The 20,615-nt window shown below is 45.0% G+C and overlaps 1 protein-coding gene across 1 annotated transcript; it reads right to left on the bottom strand.

Annotated features, from left to right (window-relative positions):
• Positions 1-2,232: 2,232 nt before the first annotated feature.
• On the bottom strand, positions 2,233-19,820 carry SEMA4F (ssemaphorin 4F). Its single transcript, XM_074229999.1, has 14 exons — positions 19,607-19,820; positions 16,343-16,494; positions 15,847-15,906; positions 15,490-15,588; positions 10,413-10,506; positions 10,109-10,228; positions 9,796-9,935; positions 9,159-9,337; positions 8,643-8,790; positions 8,267-8,489; positions 7,009-7,118; positions 6,702-6,862; positions 5,270-5,328; positions 2,233-3,918 (listed from the first exon to the last, which is right to left on the bottom strand). Exons 1-14 carry the CDS (start codon positions 19,818-19,820, stop codon positions 3,293-3,295), a joined length of 2,385 nt encoding a protein of 794 aa, XP_074086100.1. The 3' UTR covers positions 2,233-3,292.
• Positions 19,821-20,615: the final 795 nt, after the last annotated feature.

Raw genomic sequence — 20,615 nt, forward strand, 5'->3', positions numbered from 1 at the left:
CCCTGGTATATGGCAATAGCCTTCCTAACTGATTTTCCTTAATTCAGTCTCTTCCAATTCCGACCTAGTTTCTGTTCAGCTACCAAACTAATATTTCTATCACACAAGTCTAACCATGACAAGCCTCTGTTCTAGACCTCCCTATAGCCTCTAGGATCAAATAGAAACTTGTTTACTTGGCATTTAAAGCCCTTCACAATCTGGCTCCAAACTAGCCTCCATTCTTGTTGAACCAGCCTTCTGGTTGTTTCCCACATCCAACATTCCAACTGCCACATCTATCTTCTTGTGCAGGTTGTCCCCCATTCCTGAATTATCTTCTTCCTCTTCATCTCTTAACTCTAGGAATCTCTGAATCCTTTCAAATTTAGGTTCAAGTGCTATCTCCTTCTATTAAAAAATGTCTTCCTAATTCTCCCAGTTGTTAATGGAAAAAGTATGCAATTATATTTATTTATTTGTGCATGTTGTAAGCTTCTTGAGGTCAGCTAGGTGGCCCTATATCTAGTACAGGACCTGGATTCAGGAAGACATGAGTTCAAATCCTACCTCAGACACTAGCTAGGTGGCCCTAAGTCTCTTAACCTCTCTTAGCCTTAATTTCCTCCTCAACAAAATGAGAATAATTAATAATAATAATAATAATAATGTCTATTTCACTGAGTAGTCATTAGAATAAAATGAGATATTTGTAGAGTGCTTATAAATCTATGTTAATCATATTTTTGTCTTTGTATTCCCAGGATCTATCAGCATCTGGAATGTAGAAGGTATCCCCCAAATACCTTGGTGAGGGTGATGAGTATCTGCTCATATTTCTAGGACTTTTAAGATTTATGGGATGGCTAAGTTGCACAGTGGATAGAGCACTGGCCCTGGGGTCAGGAGTACCTGAGTTAAAATCCGGTCTCAGACACTTAATAATTACCTAGCTGTGTGGCCTTGAGCAAGTCACTTTACCCCATTGCCTTGCAAAAAAATAAAACAAAACAAAAACCTAAAACAAGATTTACTAAGTTTTTTTCACCATAATCTTAAGAGGTAAGACTTACAAGCATCAGATAACTTCTCTGGGCCTAACTCTTCAAGCTGCTTTCCAAACAAAGAGAAGGTAGAACATATCAGAGCCGGGTCTCCTAACTCAGTACAGTAGGTCAAAGGGAGCTGTCCTCCTCAGGACAGCTGCCACCATTGACAGAGATATCAGAACCTTTCTATGGGTAGGGGCACAGAAAAGAGAAGCATGAACTCTAGAAGCTGACAAAGAGGCTTTGGAGCTTGGTTCCCCTCCAGGCAGGGGTTGTCAAACCAGTCTGGGGTTGAACAAGGACAGGGGCCCCAAGCAAGGACTGTGAGTTCATGTGTCCCCCTCTGCACACAATAGTCACTTATTATTTGCTGGAGTGCATTTATGGGGGGAAGGGATTCCTGCTTGGTGAAGGAGCCATACATCGGGTTCCTCCCCTCCCCCCTTCTTATTCAAGCATCCTCTCCCTGGAGGACCCCATCTTTAGATCTTCTCCTCCACACAATTCCACTTTACATAGGGTTAGGATGATTATAGGTCCTCAAAGTGTTTTTTTGGGGGGGACTGTGTTCAAAGTTCCAACAACAGTGAGATTATGTCCCTCTCTGTTTCTCTATCAAGTCTCTCTCTCTCTCTCTCTCTCTCTCTCTCTCTCTCTCTCTCTCTCTCTCTCTCACACACACACACACACACACACACACACACACACAAACACACAGAGCTGGACACCTTCAGGTTTCTCAGATCATTTTAATCAATCAATAAAGTTAAATATTCCATAAAAAATATAAAACTTCACATTCACTTTAGACCATGATGACTGACAAACATACCCATACTCTGCTAACCCTATCCTATTTTCTCCATATTCTATTTGCTCCCCCCACCCTGTCCCCAACCTTTCTTCTCCCCTTTGTTCTTCCCCCACCCCCCTAGACACCCAATTTACTCCCACTATCTTCTTCCTCTATATCACAGAGTTGGAAGTTAGCTCACTGAACCCAATGCCCTCTTTTACAGATGAAACAACTGAGGCACAAAGGAGATGATTCCCCCAGAGTTGGGATTCAAATCAAGATCCAAATCCTCTCACTTGAAATTCCACCTCTTTCTAATACTGCTCCCCAGTCCTTTTGTTCCCCTTCCCAGGTTTGCATATTCTCCTTACTCCTATATCCCCACCCTCACACCCAGTTCCCCCTTCATTCATATTCCCACCCCATTCCCTTCCCCACCAGGGGTCAGCAGGTCACCACAGTCATACACATACATTTATAAAAACATGAAACTAAGCGGACACAAAGGTTGCCCACCCAACCCCAGAACAGCTGCCAGCCACGAGCTTCCCAAGCATAGTGAGCTGGGGGGATCAGCCCAGAGGTAACATAGTAGAGGTGGGGGGCAGAGCCCAGATTTATGCAGACATCTCCTTAAGCACACAAACACATACATCCACATAGGCCAGGCAAACACACATAGCCAGGCTCTTCCATGCATTCTCAAACACATATGTGTGGTCTAGGGGGCATACCAGGGGCCAGATGCTCAGAACCCACATAGGGATTCCCTCCGCCAGGGAGGCAGATAGCACCCTGCCTAAAAATAAGGATCTCCCTCCCTCAGCATTTTACTCACACCTCTCAGAGACAGCTCCTTCTTCCTGATGCCCGACCTCAGGACCCTGATCTGTAGCTTACACAAAGCTGAGGCCACTGAGGTCACAGAAAGTTCCTATGTCCACCATCCCCTTCCTAGGAAAGACAAAGACCTACAGATCCCAAGATAAGGATCAGGTTGGGGGACAGAATCAATTCAGTACATTCATACCCTCCCTTGATGATACTGTCAGATGAACTCAAGACACTTAGAGACTTCTCACTGTCAGTGGTCACTGAGGATCATAGGATCAGACTCACTGAATGTCAGAGATGAAGAGGTATCAACAAGTAGCAGGTCTACCCTCCCCATCATCATAAAAGAGAAAAACCTAGAATGGGGAAATGACTTGCCCTAGACCATCCAAGGAAGGTGTAGATGAATTACTACTCAAGGCTACTTCCAACACCATTCAGTGCTTCCACTATTCCAAGATGGACTGACCCCAGCAGGTATCTGTGACTGGGGTTATCCAGTCCCCAGTGGTCACTGGGACCTAGTGCTTACTTGGGGTCCCAAGTAACTTGATGCAACACAGTAACACAGACCAACAGCCACACAAGCCAGCCCCTAGCAGTCTCTTGAGTCAGTCATTCAATGAACACATCTCTAGATGGATGTCTCATCACATGTGGCCAGTGGTGCTGAGGACAACAGAATGTGAGCTTGGTTTGGGCCTGAGTGGGAGTCCCGTAAAAAGGATGGTGGAAAGCCATTGAGGCTACTGCCCCTTTTGGCCACAGCCAAGGCCAATGGGAGTCGCTCATCTTCTGGGGAGGGTGATGGGGAAGGGGGGTCATGGCTGCAGCTTGTGGTCCCAGATTGAGGGGCCCCTAAGTCCAGCCCCACCTTGTTTCTTGCCAAGAGCTCCTGCTGTCGGTGTCTCTGACGCTGCCGGCCAAGCAGGAGCAGGATCAGAGTAGAAGCCACTGCTCCCAAGATAAAGCCAGCCAACCCAGAGCCCACAATTCGACCACGACCCTGAGGTTCCCCCCAGAATAAGTGATAAGTAGCAATTACTTGAGTGGTCCCCCCCTCCTGGCATTCACAAGTGTAAGTTCCCAGGGCTCCCTGTGTCACCACCACCTCCAGTCCATCCAGCCGAGGAATCACTGCATCTTCAATGAGACCCCCTGGCCGGTGCCACACACAGATCGCCCAGGCTGATCGTGGGGAACACGGCAAAACCACATGTGCAGCTGGGACCACAGGAACCTCAAGAATTAGAGGAAGTGCTGGAGAGAGACATGAACACAGGTGCAGCTGATTAGGTGCCAGTTCTATACTACATTAGCTTCTCCCCAGAGTTTCAACCCTATCATTTCCAAATGTCTACAAGACAAATCCTCCTGGTTGTCTTAGTGGCTCAGTGAGTTAAAATCACCAAGTTCAAAACTGAACTTCTCAAATTCCCTAACCTAGTCCTTCACTCTCAACTTCCCATTTCAGTAGGTATTAGCACTGAAGTTCCTGTCTATCATCCCCTTCCAAGGAAAGACAAAAACCTACAGATCCCAAGATGAAGGATCAGGTTGGGAAACAGAGTCAATTCAGTACATTCATTGCCTCCCTTGATGGATGTTGACAGATGAACTCAGTGTCACTTGTAGACTTATTGTCAGGGTCACTGGGGACCATAGGCACCAGGACTGAAAGCTCAGTTATCTCTGAGTCTCCCCTCCCCTCAAATCATCTCAACATCAGGTGTTAAGTCCTACTGATTTTACTTCCACGATCTCTCTCATATCTGTCTCCACTCCACTCATGTTTCTTTCACCTCTTAACCTAGTCTACTCTAGCACCCTCCTAAGAGGTTTGCCTACCTCTACAGTCTCCTCCTTTTTTATACACACTTTCCAAGTAATCTTCCTAATGCACATTAATTATCTTTATCTTCAGTTTCTCTCTCTACTATCTACCAAATAGAGTATAAACTTTGGCATTTGAGAATTCCCACAACTTGGATCTGATCTAGCCTTTTCTCAAATTATTTTCCTCTCTGTATTTTATCTTCCATATAAACTGAGTTATTCAATATCCCCTATTCTCATAAATCTTTCCCATCTCCCTTCTTTTTGTTGGGATTCATAAATTCTTCTAACCCTCACAGAATTTCCATTTGTTAACATTTCCTTCTCATTTAAGCCTAGATTCCTCTGGGAAGCTTTTCCTGCCCTCCCCCCCCACTTAAAGTGAGAGTGATCCACTCTCACTTCCACTAAATCTCATAGCTCTTTGCTTGGATCTCTCCTAGCTTCCATCCCAAAGTTATTTGAGTACTTGACTTTCTCTCTATTATATTGTAAGACACTTCAGATCTGATCTATGTAATGGCTATTTTTGTATCCCTTAGTGCTGAACACAGCTTAAAAATGTTTTTTGAATAGAACTGATAGAACTGGGTCAGAGAAAGATTAGAACAAGGAAAGAAACAAAGGAAAGCAAACAAAGTCTCTAAGGAATGTCATCTCCAGGGGTGGTATGAGTCTGTGACTTCACAGAGTGGCACTAACATTTAGTAGATCCTACAAAAAGGTCCAAAAGTATTTCCTTCTGCCTTTCTCCAGTTCCTTCAGTCACACTTACCTCCAGGCTCCTTGGGGCAAAGAGAGGATACATTTCCCAACTCAATGTCTTGGAGCAGCCTAAAATCAGGATGAAGTTCAATTAAAAAAAATTACGGACCCTATCCCTTGTTCCCAAAATCTCATTCATCATTTCTACTACTCCACCAACTTCCCCAATTCCCAAATATCTCCCATTACTTTTCACCACCCTTTCTCATTATTCCCCATCACAATCTCCATAACTTTCCTATCATACTATCATAAACTCCCAAAACTCCTCTATCAACACTGTCACTCCCTAAACTTTGTTCTATCATTACATATCAATATTCCATTGGCCCATTCCATCATTATCCCTCATCATCTCTCAAAACTCCATCACTCTCTAATCACCTTGATTATTTCCCATTACTTTTCCTACCATGGAAACTTACACAATTGTCCTACTACCACCACCCTTCTTGTTATTCTTCAAACTTCTACATTATCATCTCTCAATAATTGAATCAGTCTTAATCCATAATTACTATCTAATGTTCTTCACTTCCCCATCACTCTTTTTTTTAGGTTTTTGCAAGGCAAATGGGGTTAAGTGGCTTGCCCAAGGCCACACAGCTAGGTAATTATTAAGTGTTTGAGGTTGGATTTGACCTCAGGTACTCCTGACTCCAGGGCTGGTGCTCTATCCACTGTGCCACCTAGCCGCCCTCCCCCAGTCACTCTTTTTAAAAATTTATTTATTTATTTATTCTCCCACTCTGTTTTTTTAAAGATTTTTTCAAGGCAATGGGGTTAAGTGGCTTGCCCAAGGCCACACAGCTAGGTAATTATTAAGTGTCTGAGGTTAAATCTGAACCCAGGTACTCCTGACTCCAAGGCCAATGCTCTATCCACTGTGCCACCTAGCCACCCCATCCCAATCACTCTTGATAATTCCTTCATCATCCACTAATCTTCCCCCCATAATTACCCCTTATTACTCAACCTTTCCCTTTCTTCCTTCCAAACCTCCAAATTACCCTCTTCTGTATCCCCATGGCAGCTCAAATCTTCCTCATACTTTTCAACAGCTAAAAATCAATCTCTCTCTCTTTCTCTCTCTCTCTCTCTCTCTCTCTCTCTCTCTCTCTCTCTCTCTCTCCCCTAGAATGTTGCTTTGTGACCTCCATACAAAAATCACTATTAGGTAGAAGGTGAACGGACTCAAGCTTTGCTTAGGAAAAGCTTAGATCTGATATGGAAAGTATACACGTGATGAGAGGTTGTTAGACACAAAGACTAGAGGAACAGAGACAACAGACAGATGAACTAACCAATAGAGAAGAGATGTGAGACGGAGAGCTTGGCTGACAGACTGGGCAGAAAAAAGAGACATCACACTGGAAGGGCAGAGGTGACGGATAGAGACATGCTGACAGGATAGAAAAACTCAGAATTCAGGTCACGCTCACCCCTCGCCTGCCCCAATGTGGGTAACACAAGCCTTGAGCCGGGAGCTCCAAGCACAGACTGGGTCTCGAGCCAGGATACACTCTCTGCAGCTCTGGAGACGACCACAGTCTGTAATGTTTACCTGAGTCACCTCAGAGCCAGAGCCAATCAGGAGCCAACCCTGAGGAAGTAAGGAAAATGGAAATTGGTCCAGCCCCACTTGGTCATGAGCCAAGAGACTGCTCCCATCCTTTCAGGCAACCTCCCCTGGGGTTTCATTGGCAACACCCATCCCCCTAAAGTCACTGAGTACTATAAGCAACTCACATCATGCAGCTGGAGTGTTTCAACTGGTTGAGGTTCGGAGAATAAAGTCAGGTCCTCAAGGATGCTGAAGTGAGAGCCAATCCGTACTGCCCGGTGCAGGTGTCCATCCCCTGAGGAACAGGCGGGGGCTAGAACACCACTATGTGCAATGTTTGTGTATACTTGCCTTTGTGACACTGTGTTGTATTGTGCAAGTGTAGACATGTCACCGTGTGGACATTGCCATACTATAAGTGACCCTTTGGTATGCCCTCTCCCTCATGGTCATGACTGTCCTGTAGATTAAACATGTGCTATTGAAATGACCTCCTTAATTGGTCCCTCTGTACCAATCCATCCTCCATGCAACTGGCTAACTGATCTTCCTAAACCATAGGTCTGATATGTCATTCATTCTGCTGCTCAAGAAGCTCTGGGGGCCCCCTATTGCCTCAAGGCTCAAAGATAAATTCATCTGTTTGGCACACTAGCAGATCTTTTTAGACATACAATGCATTATTCTATGGTAGAGTCAGAAAGGCCTACTCCATGTTCCTCATCCAACACACTCTATTCAACTCTTGGCTCTCTGCCTTTGTATAGGCTAATCATTCTCCATTCTGGAAGGCACTGTGCCATCACCTCTACCTCTTTTTTTTTTAGGTTTTTTTTTGCAAGGCAAATGGGGTTAAGTGGCTTGCCCAAGGCCACACATCTAGGTAATTATTAAGTGTCTGAGACCAGATCTGAACCCAGGTACTCCTGACTCCAGGGCCGGTGCTTTATCCACTGTGCCACCTAGCCGTCCCACCTCTACCTCTTAAAGAATGGCTAGCTTCCCATGAGGCCTTTCCTGAACCCCTTCAGTTGTTGCCTCTCCCCACTGAAGTGTCCTTTCATTGACTTTTCACATATTCTGTATCTATTTCCCAAAGAATGTAAACTCCTTGAGGTTGTTTTCATCTTTGGAGCTACAGCACTGAGTATATGGAATGAACTTAAGAAATGCTCAATTGACCAGTACTATGACCAGTTGGGTAGAGGGTGGGGAGAGTTGCTGTAGAGACCCATATTTCAGCTCATCTTAAGGACAAGTTTTCTATCTCATAGTGACTCTTTCATGAGTCAGTGAGTTGCCTGTTACCAAAGATATTCAATCAAAAGATGAATGACCTCTTCTCAGGATTGTCATAAAGGGGATTACTTCTCAAGTAGAGGACAGACTAGATGCTCTCTGAGGTCCCTTCCAAGCCTGAGATTCTAGGATTCCAGGATTCACCTGTCCCCAGGTAGAGTACATCATACTCTTCTCCCAACAAGCTTGTCACTCTGTGGGCTGCAACCCGGTGATAGATTGTGTTAGACGTAACCAGCAGGGGGTGGCCATCAACAGGAGAAACAGGTTGGTCCATAAGAGGGTGGTCCCGTACAAAGGTAAGAACTCGATCAGGCAAGGAAAGTGATGAGCCAAAGCCTAGTCCCTTCATTTGATTGGTAATACACTGAAGAGTGAAGAGAGAAAGGAAAAGAAGTATGAAGAAGGACTAGAAAGGAATAAGTTACTAGGGGTGAGGAAAGACCTGGGGGGACTTCCTAAGGAGATATTCCCCAGGGAAGTTCTTGTCCTCTCCTACCCCACTTCCTTCTAGGCTCACCTTTCCAGGCCTGGGCTGGGGGACATCATTGGCCATCACAGGCATTCCTCTATTGCAGTCATGCTTGAACTCCCTAAATGGGCCACTCATTGATGCCTGTATATTTTGGGGATGGAAGGCACAGATGGCAGAAATGGAAACCCCATCCCTAGGGAACAAGAGATCAAGAAAATCAGAGGTTAGGGTGCTGAATGGGGATGGCCTATTCCTAGGGTAAAGGGGTTGGTTGGAAGAGTTGGATGAGATAAGGAGGGACACTGAGGACCTTGGGAAAAAATAATCTGAAACAAAGGACTACAGACAGGAGAACACTAAATTATCATTCCATAAAAAATATGCTTAAAACTAGAAAAATTCTAGATATCACTTAGTTTAATCTCCTTATTTAATAGTTGAGGAAACAGACCCAGAGGGGTTAAGGTCACATGCAGATTGAAATATCCAGGTCTTCAATTCCAAATTCAGGATTCTTTCTACTACACCATGCTGTTTCCCCCTCAGTACCTCCCTCCTCACCACTGGGAGGAGAAGATCCCATAGAAGAGGGGAACCCCTGTGCCAGACTTCAGTCGTAGGGTGGTCACATCCTGCAGGATGCTGGAAGTTCGGTCATGTGTGAGCCCTGCACATAGCAACTCAGCTTTTAGAAATGTTGTCCACCTTCTCTGGAGGGTCTTCAGGCCCCCAAGGTCTCCCTAAGGACACAGAGATCATTATTTGGATTTTGTGATATTAGGGGTTGCTATCTCATATTCCTTCATCTCAAGATAAAGACAAAGATACTTGTAAGAGAAAGAGACAGGTAGATGAGGTGACAAATAAATGTTAAGCTACAAAGATGTGGGGACACATGGGTGTTTCCATATATAGAGAGGTTAGCTGTCCAACACCCCTATCAGACTTCCCACTTTCAGGCCTGGGAAAGCAAAAATGGAGAATGGTGGCATGATAAAGTCATGATGAGAAAACAATAATGACAATAACCAGGAATAGGGTATCAGGAGAATTATAGGGGAAGGAGGACAATGCCCCTGCTTAGACTCTTCACTACCAAATTAGACAGAAACAGGGCAAAGTGAGAGGAAGAGCTAGAGAGTTTGTGGAAAAACTGAAGAAGGGGGTTAGAGCAGATGAGAGGAACAAAAAGTCTCACCGCGCACACACGAGCCACACGTGGGACCTTTATTGGTTGGTCTCGAGCCATCTCCGTGAAGAAGAAATAAATTTCAGTATCTCCGTCTTTTTCCCCCAAGTCAGTTGGGCTCAGGGCTACAGCTGCCACAAATTTTGGATCTAGGGACATAAGAGACTTAAGATACCAAGCCAAGGACATACCAGGACCCTTCACCATTTCTGATTCCCCTCAGTTTCCCCTTCTAGGGCCCTCTCTCTTCTTCAAACCCCAAGATCTTCCCCTTTTCTTCTAATACAAGGGTCTCCTAGATCCCCCTCTGCTATCATCCTACCATTTAGCCAGTTTGGTGTGACTTCTGTCCGGATCCGTCCCTCAGTTGGGCCTATAGCCCTAGAGATAATTGGCTCTGTCCCCAGAAAATTATTCATGCTGGCAGCATATAAGACGCCCCCTATAGAAAAATAAAAAGAGGCTGGAAATAAAGATGCTCTGGAGAAATAATTTGAGGATAAAGGTATTATAAGGAGAGTGATCAGGGACAGAGACACTCTGACAAGAGCAGTAGAGGACAGACATATCTTCAGCAGAATAGTGGGGGGATAATAAATTCTTGGAGCACTCTGCCCCCCACTTACCAGTCATTACAGCAGCCGACCGCTGGGTTGGCTCAAAAGGGCATTTCCCTCGGCCACTTTCTAGCCTTTCAACCTGATGGAAACTGGATACATCCTATGGCCCAGAGAGCAGTGACAAGATGACATTGGTGTCAGTGTGTAGGTCAACATAGGGTCTGAGAAAGCAGGTCAATGTCCAGTCAAGGCATCAGTCACAGAGTGAGTTAATGTTAGGTTTTGGGGGAGGTCACAAAGAAAGGTTAGTCCAGGGGGCCCAAAGGCGAGGGAATCATTAAGAAGGTCACAGGAAAAGGTCAACTTGGGATGACAGAGCATTCATCAAGGAAGGCAAGGGTCACAGGGAAAGGGAGATCAGCTCAGGAGGATTTAATGGAGAAGTCACCAGGAAAAGTCAGTGGAGACATCAAATGGGGTCATAGGGAGGGCTCAGGTGATGGAAGACACTATTTTCCCACATCCTCACACCATCCCTTCCCCTGTATCTCTAATTCTCACAGTTCTTCCCATCCCTGAGTGCTTCTTCTAACCCTGTCCATTAGGATGTTCTAGCCATGTAGCTTTCATAAGAAAAAGGATCACAGTGATGCAGACATGAAGTCTGGGGCTTTCTTCTAAACACCACGATGAATCATATCCCTAAAGCCCTGCCATATTGGCCTCTCCATGAAGGGCTTTCTCCTTCCTCATGGGTTTCCTGCACAGAAGGAACAAGGAAGAGACTCAAGGTGGAAGGATGGGGGAGAAGAGATTAAGAAGACTGGGGATCTTTAACCCCAAGGCTAACAAATGTATAGCTGATGGACTGGAGATCAGATAGTCTCCCAAGAATGATGAAAGAGAAGCAGATTTGAGCTGAGAAGGATAAGACAAGAGCAACTTGCTGAGTCCAATCCTTTTGAAACTTCTTCCTAACAGATAGTTCTGGTCATGTTCAAATACTTTTAGTAATTACCCAATACATATATGATACAATAGGGTAAACTTCTTGACCTGACATTCAAGGCTTTCCACAATCTGGCTCATTTACCTTCCTGGAAATTTCACACTTCTCTTTCCTCAGTCAAATTGAACTCCATGTTGTTCTCCAATATCACCTTGCTTTTTCCTGCCTCTGGATATTAGTATTGGCTGTCCTCCATGCCTTTAATATACTTCCTTATCTCTCTTTGTTCAAAATTTTCCCTTTCAGGGCTAGTTCAGGATTTACCTCTTTCTTGAAGCTTTCCCTGAGCCCTCTCCTCTACCCAAGCTGAAATCAATCTCTTCTTGCTTAAGTTGCTTTGGGTCATTTTATGTGAAACTCTCCTTTGCATCCCTCAGTCTACCTTCAGTCTCATCTGTGGCGCACTTATCTGAGTCTATGTTAGAGTTCCCTCATTAGATTGTAAGTTTCTTGAGGATAGTGATTTTTTTCCCTAACCTCCAGATCTTTAATACATAATGGACACTTAATAAATATCTGTATAATTATATCAAAATTTCTTATAAATCTAAGTCACTCGGCTTGTAATGTTGACCCCCTCTTTGTAAAATCCTCAGGAACTCTGAGATAAGGTGGTGGTATGGAAAGGGAATTGGACTTGGAGTCTGGATAGTCCTGGATTCAAATTCTATCTTATACATGTACTAGCTATTTGACCCTAAAAAGTTATTTGATCTCTCTAAGACAGAATTTTTTTATTTGTAAAACTATACTAGCTCCCTCATGGTGTGCTTGTGAGTCCTTTAATGGTGTAGAAATGCATTATTCATAAGTCACAGCTCTAATCATGGTTCTTCCTTGCTCAAACACTTTTAGTAGCTCACTAGTACCTCCCATAAAATCTTAAGTGCTTTAGTCTGGCATTTGACACCTACACTTCCTAATACAGCCCCTAGCTTTCACTAGTCTCCAACACAAACTCTATACACACTCAGTCATTCTGGGTATTTTCCAGTTCTCCTCTTTTCCATATCTAAACTTGACCTTGAAATACCCTGACACCATGCAAAGCAATCTTAGAGGACAATCAGGTCAACCCTTCCTGGTAGCTTGTACCTCTTTCTCTACAAGAGAAATTTGTTGTCCCATAGGAAGCAGATGAAAATATCCATTAGATAAGAATTCACTGTCCCATCAAGTAACCTGTTCTACTAAGAGTCAATACTAATTGTTAGAATTTTTTCCTAATAGCAGGAAGTCAAGTAAAGCAAACCTTACCCATCATCCACATTACAACCTTTAAGATATTTAAAACTTGAATCACATATTCCCCATCCTAAATCTTCTCTCCTCTAGGTGAAGTCATCTAAGTACCTTCAACTAGCTTCCACTTTCCTTCCCATCCTATCTCCCTTCTTTGGGATGAACCCCAGCTTGTCAGGGTCCTAAAACATCACTTCCAGAATTGACACAATATTCCAAATAGTCTAACTCTCCTTTGTCTTGATCAGGTCCTATTATTATCTCTCTGGGATGACTCACATTGAGCTTAGAGGCTATTAAAAGTCCAGGAACTTGTTCATATGAACTATCTAGACACACTTCCTTTATCTTCTCCTTATATGGTTGTTAGGCATTTGGGTTTTTTTTAAATCCCAAATGTAAAACTTTACAGGCCAGTTCATTCTAGAATTTAAACTTCCACTTTATTCCACTAGGGTTGCAAAGTTCCTTTCTTGGACTTTTTTGGTTAAGTGTCCCTATATCCATCTTTTGTATATGTACATGTATAGGTTTGTATATCCATCCACATATATGTATATGTCCTTTTTATAGCTGGGCTCATCAAAGAGTTGCCTATGCAGTCACATCCATCTTTTTAAGATTCCATCCTACCACCTTCCTCCTCATGAACATTTGTCATTGATCTAAATTTCAGACACTCTTAAAGTCACTCTGAAGTTGACTTCCCTTTCAGTCTCTAGCTATGGGATCATAAAACCCTCCATGAAAATGTAGGTCAGTGGTAGCCAATAAAAGGAGCAAGTAGAACAGTTTCCATGGTGGATTGGACAATGGGAGTAACCTGAAGAGTCTGAACTTTCCAAAGACCAGAAGTAAATCTAGGACAATGTACTGACAAGTGACTCCTCAGTTCATGGTGGCATTGGTGGGGTCCACTCGGACATGCTAGTAGCCCATACATGAGACTCAAAGCAACATACTGAAGAGAGATACGAGAAAAAAAAAGAAATTGTAAATACCAGGTGATAGGGGAATGACTGTACAAGTGTGCTATTGAGAGAACAGTAAGAACCCAGAGTACCTGCTGAAGGTAAAGCTGATTGCAAGGCAAGGAGTTTTAATGTCCTCAAAAATCCAATCCCTAGTCAGACATGAGAAGGAGAAGAACCTACCAGTCAGAGGAATGTTCTTTCCTTACCTCCCATGGTTGGTACTGTATACAGTTCCCACATCCTCACACCATCCCTTCCCCTGTATCTCTAATGGTGTTAACACCATTTTACTACAAGGAGACTGAAGTTTAGAAAAGTGTCATGACTTGCTCAGGATGACACAGCCAATGTCAGAGCTAAGGTCTCCTGACTCCAGGTCCAGTATATAACCAGAAGTTAGGAACAACTAAAATAGGCACATGTCGAAAAGATGATATAGTTCCTAAAGGAATTGTATTTGTGATTGTATATATGCATCTGTGCATTTACATTCATTGACATTACTATTCTTTTTTCCATCCCAAAGATACCAAGCTCTAAATTATGTGACCTGAACTAGCTAGACCTGCTGACTTCTATGGAAGACAAAGAGCAGGTATCTTTGCAGTCAGGCAAGAAGGATCCAAGAAGACCTCCATATTTTAGCAGAACAGAAGCGGTATAACCTGAATACATAAGGGAGCAGCCCAGAAGCCAGAGATCAAAGTCTGAGCGTCATAGGAAACAATGATACTGAGAATGAATGGATAGGATAGGTAATGAGAACAGGAAGCCACAGCATTTTCAATCTGAGTGGGAAGGGCTTTCACACAGCCCTCACCATCCAGATCCCATGAAGATAAATGAAGGAGTAGGTATCACTGATGCAGAGGAAGAAGAGTAGCCCCTGAAAAGATGACAAGCCAGGATGCTGCTGGTAAGGCCTGAGGAGCTTCCCAGATCTAGAGGAACAACCAGCCACAAACCATCCTAGGATAAGACTTTTTCCCAATCATCTTTGCTGAACTCCCACCCATTCAGAGACCCTTTATTCAAAAAAGTGTTTCTCCCTCCCTTGTACCATTGTCACACAGGGTGACCAGTCTCTCTCCTTTGAGGGATTATATTGGTTCTGCCGAAACCCAGGAATTAGAAAGAGGAACAAAATAGGAGGTAGAAGATGTAGTACCAGATTTAGTGTCAATTCAAGGGAAATCTTCCTAAAATGAAATCTGTCCAAAGGTGGAATGGAATGGTAGAGATAAATGCTCAGGTACAAATCTAACCAGACATTTCTAAGTTGCCTTCCAGTATTGAGAGGCTATGATTTTGATTTCTTTGTCTTCTTTGACCTGAGCAGTGGTAGCCTAGGATAAGGAAAGAATACTCCTCCTTGAAATGAGGAAACCTGGATTCAAGTTTGCATTTAAACATATACTAGGTTTAGACATAAACTTTATGTATATTTCTAAATTTAGACATAAAGATTAGACATAAGACATACACTCAACCATATAACTATGGGCAAACCAATTAACTCTCTGACTGAACTTCAGATTGACTCCTCTGAGCCATAGAAAGGAGATATGAGCAAGGGTCAGGGGGCATGGCATGGATATGGACCATGGGATTGAAATGAAGATGGGAGCAAGACTTGATAAATGGGGGTGATAAAAGGACAAAGATGAATGGTAATATGATGAATATGAGGACTAATTCACTGGCCTTCAAAGGCTTACCCTATCATTAATTCTATATACCCAGTAACCCTAACCTCTATGACCATAGTTCCAGTACCATTCCATCTCTGTGTTGTCATTGTAACTCCTCCCACATTTCTCCCAGGTTCAACTCAGAATGACTCTATTCTACTTACAATACCACCCCTCTCCCATGCATCCCTCCCTTCCACATATTCCCTCTAAATCCAGTCACTCACAATGATCCCGCACTGTGGGTCGAAGGCAAAGGTACCGCACGTGAGAAGGTGAGAGGAATTGACCATGGCAAGAATTTGAATGTAATTATGACAGTCAGCCTGGGAATCAAATGTCAAAGATAGGGGATCAGAGATTTCAAAATCAACTGGAAGTCACCAGGGTCAGAAATTTCAAATAGTCAATACTGATGAGAGACAACTAGGAGTCAGAGAGGATGAGTGATGGAAAAGGGTATCCAGGGTATCCAGTGTTAGAGTGGGTTGGTCAACAACTGACTCCAGTGGGTTAGGTTTATTGTGGTAGAGTAAAATATGGTCAGGCCAAGGTTCAGGGTTGGGAATTAATTTTTTACTTACCTCCTTTTTGCCCTTCTTTCTGCAACTCTGTCTCTGAGCCTCAGGCACTGGCCAATCAATCTGAGGAAGATTTAGGAGTCACTACCCTCTTCCCTAGGTTTTCTAATATCCCTCTACATGGCCTTTAAGGACCAGAACCAGAGTAGGGAAGATGGTCAAACAGTTTTGGAGTGGATTCTTAGAGTTCCCCAAGGGGACAGGGGGTAATGGTTTTCAAGGGCCTCCCAGCAACCATGATCTAACACAATCAAGAGTCCATGGGAACCCCTTGCAAGTTAGCATACGTGTTCTAGGTACCCTATAATTCTCATTTCCCACATACCTCCATTCTCCCAGCTTGCCAAGGCCTCCTCTCAGCCCAGTCATCTTTATCTAATGCATATTGATCAGCATGAATCTCCTTGTTATACTGACCCTTCCCAACAGGAAGCCTCACCACACAACTGGGGGCTTTTTCATGCCAAGGACAGAGTTCTCCCTAATGCCCATCTCTCACCTTTTGGACTCTCCCCTCTGTGAGAGGCAGGGGCAGAGCAAAAATGACATCCCGGGCACCGACGTAAAGGGTATTGGAAACAGGATTCACAAGGAGGATAGAGTAATTTTGGGTTGGAGGGGCAGAAAACCGGGAGAGGAAAGGGTCCGTCTCTAGGAAGGAAAGAAGATTTAAGAGGTAGAGGAAATAATTGCAATCATCTGGCAAAGTCAGCCCCATCCTGCCTGATTTCTATACCTACAATAGCCCAATGACTGGTAGAGGTTTTAATTACAATTTATTATTACAATTACAACAACTACTACTACTCTTAAGATGACTTTGCACCTTTACTCTTTTTCTCTCTCTCCAATCATTCCTTTATACTGCCTAAATAATTTTCATCATGCATAGGTCTGACAATGCCATGACTATTCTCAAAACTCCTCCATGGCTTGCTATTTCTTACCAAGGATAGCTCAAACTCCTCTGCTAAAATTAAAGGACCTCCACAGTCGATTGTCATTAAGCTCTTCAGCTTAATCCCATAATGCTCTCTTCCTCTTGTACTGTATTGTACAGTCTAGGTAAACTGAACTCTGTCCCTGAAACACTTCACACTTCCTCTTTCACACTGTTCCTTAAGACTGGAATTCCCCCAACTTCACCTGTTAAGATAACATTATTCAATCCATTGTTTACCATACAGTAGGCATTTAACAAATGTTTATTTCCTTCCCTTTTCCTTCCCCTTTAAATTCCTACCCAGTCTCTAATAATACCACTATTATTAAATTTATTTATTTTCCCAACTACACGCAAAAGATAGTTTTCAACAATCATTTTTGAGTTTCACATTTTTCTCCCTCCCTTCCTCCCTTTCTTCCCCCTTCCCCCTGAGTAAAGACTGGGTAGATGTATAACAGAGAGCAGTCTAATATAGGTTATACATCTACCCAGTCTTTAAAGCCCAAATCAAACTCCACCTCTGTCACAAAGCCCTCTCTGATCTCCCCGAGTTGGCAATGACTTTTCCCTTCAGAACTCAGATGGCATTTTGATTTCACTTCTCTGATACACTTGTTATGTAATGAAAATCCTCCTATGGCACTGGAAACTCCACAAAACAGGGACTTTTACTATTCACAATAGCATGCAAAGAATAGGCACTTAATGAATGTTTAGTGAATTAACACTTTTGTAGAATGAATGTTAACAGCCTGTGGAGTCTTTAGGCTCAGTTAAGTATATATATCCCCAGGTGCTAATAACAGAGCATCAAAGAATTCAGCACCAGTCAAACAATTATTTTTTCCATACAACTATAGCTCTTTATTTAAAAAAAAGCATAAATATTCATCTCTAATTTCTTCTCCTAAACAATGTGGAACACCATAGGAAACAAGATTTAAAGAAATGCTCTAAGATGTATGTTAAATGCCTTTTCTCATGAAATCATCCAGTATTATTACTATTTAACCTAACTCCAAAGTAAAAAGGAGAGACTGAAGAATTACCAGTCAATATCCCCTGAGCATAATCTTGTTCCCTGGGACCTCTGCTTTACAGTTCTCCAATATCCCAACAGGTAATATTGGTATTATAGATCTGTAATAGATCTATAATACCCTATATAGGGTATTATAGATCTGACTTTTGGTTGGTTGGTGGGTTTTTTTTTACTTAAACTTGTATCTCCCCTAGTACTGAGCACAAGGATTTTGCACATAGGAAATTAATGTTTATTGGATGGATGTGACTGAAAAGCACCCCTTAAATATCTCCCACTGATTCTTAGGAATTGTTCCTTTCCCTGTACCAAGGGCTTGTGTTTGGATTATGCATTGGCCCATTCCAGACATTGACATCTTATTACAATATCCAGAGTCCCCATCTTCCCCTGTGGCTTCTTGCTTCATCTGAACCTTTTAGACACTAGCTAAGGCCTGTCTCCTTAGATTCCATATGTTGACTTTTTCTTCTGATTTAGCCTCAAATGGCAGCCTTGCTCTCTGAATTCACTGTACCTGCATAGCCACCTACACAAAGTGATGCTATGATTCTAGGCCCTTGTTTACACACCACTCTCTCCAATCAATCAGACTAGCAGAGCTCCCAGACCCGGCCCCATCGGCTCACCACCTTTGACCCAGTGCTAACAGTAAAAACGAAAGGCAAAGAAAGACTGCACCTATGTTCTGTGGGCACACTTTCATCCTTCTGCAATTGCCTCCCCTCCCCCACTCTCAAACCAGAGGGAAGATTTCCTCTAGAAACCAGCTTACCTTACTCTAATGCCCCTTTTCCCCATCAATCGGAGGAACTCAGAATGATTGTAAAACTTATTTTGCTTAGGATTATGTAAGAGGCTTCATTAATAAGCCTAGCACCTCCCAGGCTTTCCCAACATTTGAAAAGAGGTCTTGTTTTTTTTTCCCTCTAAACACTTAAAAAGCTTGCTGCATAATGGGTGGAATCAGGAAATGGGAGGTTTGCAGGGCAGGAATGGGGCTTAGATAGGAAGAAGTCTTGGCGGAAATAAAGAAATAGGGAAGAGTTCAGCATGACCAGAGACAAGGATGCTATGGAAATACTGCTGGGAAAGGAACAGCAGAGGCACAGAAATGAGTGGGAGGGAAGGATGCTGGGCTCAGAAGACTGAGGGGTGGGGTCTCAGACTCAGGGATTGGAGATATAGAGGCACAGCTGCGATGGCTATGTGGTTGGGGGAACACATGGATGGAGGAATTCTGGATTCAAGAGAGGTGGGCGTTGGGGGAGCACATGGATGTTGGAGACACTGGGATGGGGATGGGGATGGGGCCCAGGCAATTCCCTGCTCACGAGAAAGGGGCTTCGAGAATAGGGACCCAGAAGCTCCCTGCTCATAGGGGAAGACTGCAAACATAGGGACCGGGGAGTTCCCTGACCAAGAGAAAATGGTTGCGAACATGGGTATCTGGGAGATCCCTGCTCATCAAAGAATATCTACATAGTGGGAAAGCACAGGGATGGGGAGTTCCCAGCTCAACAGGAAAAGGGTTGTGGGAATAAAGGATCCGGCCATGCCCCGCTCTGGGGAAAATGATCGAGAACATAAGGATGCGGGAATTCCCTGATTAGGAGAAAAGGAAAACGAGGGGGGGCAAAGGGTTAGGATGGGGGGTCCCCGATGCACAGCAAAGAGAGGCAGAGGCGGGGCAGGTTCAGGGGAAGTGGGAGAGGGGTCGGGGATGGGGGATGGCTGGCCACGGCGGGGCTGGGTAGGGCGGCACCTGCTCTTACCCGAGGTTGTCAGCGAGGTCCTGGGCACGGAGGGCGCCGGGCGTCCGGGCCGGGATCCGCTCCAGGCTCCAGCCGAGGCGCAGCTCAGCAGCAGGAGCAGCACCCGGACCCGCCGCACCGGCCGGGGCGCGGCCCAGTCGCAGCCGGGGGCCGGGGAGCCGGGGGCCCGAGGCTGCGGGCGGCCCGCGCGGGGCCGGCCCGGGGATCCCCGCATCCTCCTGGGCAGTCCGGTCCTCCCGCGGCCGATGCTGCCGGCCCCCGAGCGCCGCCTCCCGGCCTCAGCCTCGGGCTCCGCCCTGCCCGTTCGGCAGCCCCCGGTCCCGCCCGCACCCCGAGGCCGCCGCCGGAGCTGGGGCCGAAGGCGACGCTTGGGGCGGAGAGCCCGCGGGAGCCCGAGCCCCACGCCCAGGCCCGGCCCAGGCCCGGCCCCGGCCCCGGCCCCGCCCCCGCAGGTGGCGCCCGGACACGCCCCTGGAAGGTGGCCACTAGCGAGCCGCCTTCCCCGGGCCAGCCAATCGAGGCCGGGCGGAGGGAGGCGGGGCCTCTGGTGGGCAGGGACCAAGGGCAGGTAGAAGCTGGGCGCAGCCCAGGTGAAGGCCGGAGCGGCGGTCCCGGTATGTCCCGGGAGGAAGCCGGGCCCGAGCCTGCGGAGATAAGGGGCTGCCCTTTCCCAGACACAGCCCTGGGCTACTCGAGACAGAAAGGGCTGCCGGGGTCCTGCTGAGGGGCTGGACCTAGGTCGGGAGACGGGAGGGAGGGAGGGGACCGGCTTCCACTCTGACCGCTGGCAGGGCGCCGGGGAGAGGAGGAAAAAGCCGGGGAAGACGGCACCTGAGAGCAGCTTTATGGACACCCGTAGACTTCAGAGGATGGTAGTAAAATAAGATCTATAGCCTTAGGATATATGGAATATATAACATGCATATAGACAGGATCATAGACTTCATGGCATATAACCTTAGAGGAAGATGACAGTAAAATAACATTTATACACACACACACACACACA

This window comes from Macrotis lagotis, chromosome 3, assembly GCF_037893015.1.
Source record: "Macrotis lagotis isolate mMagLag1 chromosome 3, bilby.v1.9.chrom.fasta, whole genome shotgun sequence".
NCBI classification, from domain to species: Eukaryota; Metazoa; Chordata; class Mammalia; order Peramelemorphia; family Peramelidae; genus Macrotis; species Macrotis lagotis.

Coding starts and splice junctions, on each gene's coding strand:
- SEMA4F (XM_074229999.1), bottom strand. CDS start 19,820: ATGCGGGGATCCCCGGGCCGGCCCCGCGCGGGCCGCCCGCAGCCTCGG. Junction 10,507..15,489: donor ACCCACAGTGCGGGATCATT/GTGAGTGACTGG, acceptor TCTGGGCCATAG/GATGTATCCAGTTTCCATCA. Junction 6,863..7,008: donor AAACACTCCAGCTGCATGAT/GTGAGTTGCTTA, acceptor TTACTTCCTCAG/GGTTGGCTCCTGATTGGCTC.